The 3,886-nt window shown below is 39.7% G+C and overlaps 1 protein-coding gene across 1 annotated transcript; it reads left to right on the forward strand.

Moving 5' to 3' along the window:
* Nucleotides 1-398: 398 nt before the first annotated feature.
* On the forward strand, nt 399-3,064 carry LOC104615065 (zinc finger and BTB domain-containing protein 8A-like). The gene is made up of 3 exons (XM_010295123.1): nt 399-1,223; nt 2,285-2,473; nt 2,735-3,064. The coding sequence occupies exons 1-3, from the start codon at nt 399-401 to the stop codon at nt 3,062-3,064; spliced, it is 1,344 nt and encodes a 447-aa protein (XP_010293425.1).
* Nucleotides 3,065-3,886: the final 822 nt, after the last annotated feature.

Genomic DNA, 3,886 nt, shown 5'->3' on the forward strand with positions numbered 1-3,886 from the left:
TCGTGTGCGGTCCCGCTGTGCTCGGGCGCGGCTATGTCCCCAACGGACGCTCGCCAGCCGCGGCACCCACACGGCAGACGGGCCAAGTTATTTTTCTCCGTCTGTGAACCGTTCACGTCTTTGTCGATGTAATCTTAATTCTTTTGGGATGTGCAGTAATCACGTTGTCAGCTCTTTCAAGAGTTAAGTTCCTTTCTCATGTTACTATGCAGGGTAGGGGCTGCAGGGAGTTTGGAGATATGTTAGATATTTTGGGAATGTGAGAACTTGCACGGTTTTCACGTTTATAAAAATATAGCTCATCTCTCTAAAATAGGATTCAGCAAGATTGGTTAGTTTGTCATGATTATACTTGTTTTCTAATTCAGAGCAAGACTTGCCGTTAGTGCCTGACTGGAATGGAGATTTCTTCCCACCAGTTTCACCTCCTAGAGCAGCTGAACGAACAACGGAAGCAAGACTTGTTCTGTGACTGCAATATCCTGGTTGAGGGAAAGGTCTTTAAAGCACATCGCAATGTGCTCTTTGCCAGCAGCGGCTATTTCAAAATGCTCCTTTCACAGAGCTCGAAGGAGACCAGTCAGCCGACAATAGCTACTTTTGAGGTCTTCTCTCCAGAGACATTTATGGTTATCCTGGACTTCGTGTATTCGGGCATATTGTCTTTAACCGGTCAAAATGTGATTGAAGTAATGTCAGCGGCTAGCTATCTGCAGATGACTGACATTCTTAATGTCTGTAAGACATTCATTAAGTCCTCACTGGATATTAATGAAAAGGAAAAGGATCATTACCTCAGCCTTTCGGCCAAAAGTACACACAGTGAACCTGCCCATCCATCTCTTTATCGGTCAAGAAGGAAAGCGAAGAGCAACCCCAGGCGTTCCTATTCAATCCCAGATGAAAAGACTAATACGGTGAATGAAAATTCCTGGAGTAGTTATAGCAACTATCTGTCCTCACAGGTGATTCTTCAGCGGGCAGAAACACAGCTATCGAAAAGAGGCAGGAAACAGGGCTCAGCAAGAAAGCGCCGAAAGCACCTCGGACTGTCACAGAGCCGTGATTTTGTGCAGTGTAAATCGAACAAAGCCGAGCGGGCCAGTGGAGGTGGCAGTGCATCAGATTCCAGCCACATCTCTCAGGTTAGAGAGGAGGTTGAATTTGATGCCGAGAATGATGTTGATCAGGATGATTACAGCTATAATCATGAATCGGAAGTGATACCAAAGAGGTGGTCTGTTGCTCAGCTGGAACAAGAACTTTCAAGAACTCCTGAGTTCATGGAATTAAAGGCAGAGGAACTGTACACCTCAATGCCCACAATTTTAGGTGTAATGAGTAGTTGGAATGAAGGTAAAAAATACATATGGTGTTGCAAAGTTTGTCTGTCTTTGGAAGAATTCAGATGATCTTTTGGAGGGAATTTGTATAGCTGCATGAAAACCCAAATGATGCCTAGACTTGCAGATTATTTGCTTGATCTATTTGATGATAGTGCCTAACAGAATGAGAGGCTTTGAAGCCAGAACAGGGCATAAGAACTAGAATCAGAGAGCTTGGCTCAGGTATTGTGTAAAGTTAAAGTAGTACATGCCAGATTATTTGGACCCAAGTGGAGTTTAATGAAGCCTCAAGAGCTGTAACTGATTTCGGGACCTGAAGGACCGAATTTCTCCTGTAATGGCCCCAATACCTGGCAGTAATAGAGGCATTCAGTCTAAGTCCCTCACAAGAGAAGGTCATGTCATTGGCGGGATGCTGCATTTCCCTTAAGGTCCAAACCAGCCCAAACTTCATGACTGTTTGGCCACACTACATAAAGCATCTAAGCTCTTGATGGACTGACAGCATAAGCCTCGGATGGTGGAATAAAGTTGACAGGTGTATTCTGATGTGCATTCCTTTGGAAACTAATGTACCTATATTTTATTCTAATTGCATAATTTCAAGACATTGGGCATCCTAATATATTACGTAGAGATTATGAATGTCAAAGCTTTGAACTATTAGCTGATGGAAGAGGGAGATGTGATGACTGTATATTATAGCTATATATTTATGATCATCTGTATGTCTAAAAAATAACCCTGAGTAAGAAAGAATACACTATCAGATGCCGTTTAACACATTCAATAAGAAATAACTGGGTTTGGGGGATTATAATTGGGAATTTTCCTATTTAGTGACAGACCAGATGAAAAATGAACCGCTGCTTATTTAAGCTAAAAAAAAAAAACAAACCTACTACAAAAATAACAACTACTAATGTTTCACATTTTACCTGTATTCCTCTGTAACAGATGACTTACCTCGGATGCGATTCAAATGTCCCTTCTGTACGCATACAGTGAAACGACGAGCAGACCTGAAGCGACATCTTCGATGTCACACAGGGGAGCGACCGTACCCCTGTGAAGCGTGTGGGAAAAGGTTCACCCGACTAGAGCATTTACGTAACCACTTCCAAACGGTACGCCATTTCAATTGGAGATTCAGCCTAGAAAAAAGCCACAAAACGTCATTGGTACCACCTGTTCAGTCATTTCCAGAACTAATACCAGAAAAGCTTCCTAGCTCCGCATCAACTTTCATTATTGTTTAAATTGGCAAAATATATATTTTTTATTTCATTTTTTAGAATGGTTCAGTGAATTTTCTTTTTCTTAAAAAAAAAAAAATAAAATATGCTTTTGGATGAACACTGACATTTTCAAATTTTAAATCTCTCTAGATACATCAAGCCGGCAAACTGATCTGCAGAAAATGCAAGCGTCACGTAACTGACCTAACAGGATGTGTTGTTCAGCAAGGAACAAGACGCTACAGACTGTGCCATAAGTGTCTAGCAGAAGCTAATTTTGACAGCATCCCCGATGATTTAGATGCAGAACATTCTCCTGTCTCCTGCACAGGAAACAAACATTCCAAATGGTCTTTGGAGGAGGAACAGAAATCAGATGAAGAGACAATGGAGGAGGAACCGTATAATTTGGTTGTCCGACATGTTAATGATGGTATTCCAGATGAGGTAGATGAAAAGGTGAAACCAAATCTTAGGTAGATATATTTGTGTATTTGTTACTATTGTATTCAAGATTAAATTACTTGTGTCCTACCAACTAATGCTGGTTTATTACTTTCATTAAAATAAAACATTGCTGAAATTTTATTATGAGAAGCAAAATACGGACTGCAAACAAGTTGTTTTGTACTTACAGACATGCAACAGTGTAACTACTTCTAAATATCATCCAGAAAGTACTTACTATCTGGAAACTATTTAGAAGAATTGGTTTATACTTCATCAAAGACATGCTCAGAGCTCTTGTTCGTAATGAAAGTCTGAACCATTTTACAGTTCTACAAAGATTCTATACTATATAGATTTTTAAAAACCAGAAAGTTTGCTTTGAAAAGGTCTTACTAAAGTTAGCAGCTAAAAAATGCAAAACACTTTTTTTGTTGACACTGTAATTAAGATGTATATACACTTGAGAAATTTCGTAAGAAAGGAGAAAACAAGTGGAACTCTTCTTGCTGAAGAAACTATTTACGAGAGCTTTGTTTTCTGAGTGAGCTTACTGTTTCTTACAGTTCAGAAAAGCATTATTAGTTTTAAAGAAATCACACAGCCATACAGCGTGGAATAATGACAGAGCATCTGTAGTGCACTTGGATAGTATGAGTTTGCCGTTTCAGATATGCGGTGGTTTTGTACTATGAATTTTAAACAAAGATACACTAACATGGTTCCAAGGAAATAAAAGTGCAATCACTGGGAGCACACTTGTCAGGTTTTTTCCATTTTTTTTCAGGGCTGGTACAAGATTTGCTTAAACTTCTATCTTACACTAAGATAATAAAGAGGACAAGTCCCTTTAAT

The sequence above is a fragment of the Phaethon lepturus genome, unplaced genomic scaffold (genome assembly GCF_000687285.1).
Source record: "Phaethon lepturus isolate BGI_N335 unplaced genomic scaffold, ASM68728v1 Scaffold54050, whole genome shotgun sequence".
Lineage (NCBI taxonomy): Eukaryota > Metazoa > Chordata > Aves > Phaethontiformes > Phaethontidae > Phaethon > Phaethon lepturus.

What these genes read in the sequence shown, in the direction of transcription:
- LOC104615065 (XM_010295123.1), top strand. Translation starts at nt 399, where the DNA reads ATGGAGATTTCTTCCCACCAGTTTCACCTCCTAGAGCAGCTGAACGAA. An exon ending in ATAATCATGAATCGGAAGTG is followed by an intron (nt 1,224 to 2,284) that starts ATACCAAAGAGG and finishes TTCACATTTTAC; the next exon opens with CTGTATTCCTCTGTAACAGA. An exon ending in TACGTAACCACTTCCAAACG is followed by an intron (nt 2,474 to 2,734) that starts GTACGCCATTTC and finishes AAATCTCTCTAG; the next exon opens with ATACATCAAGCCGGCAAACT.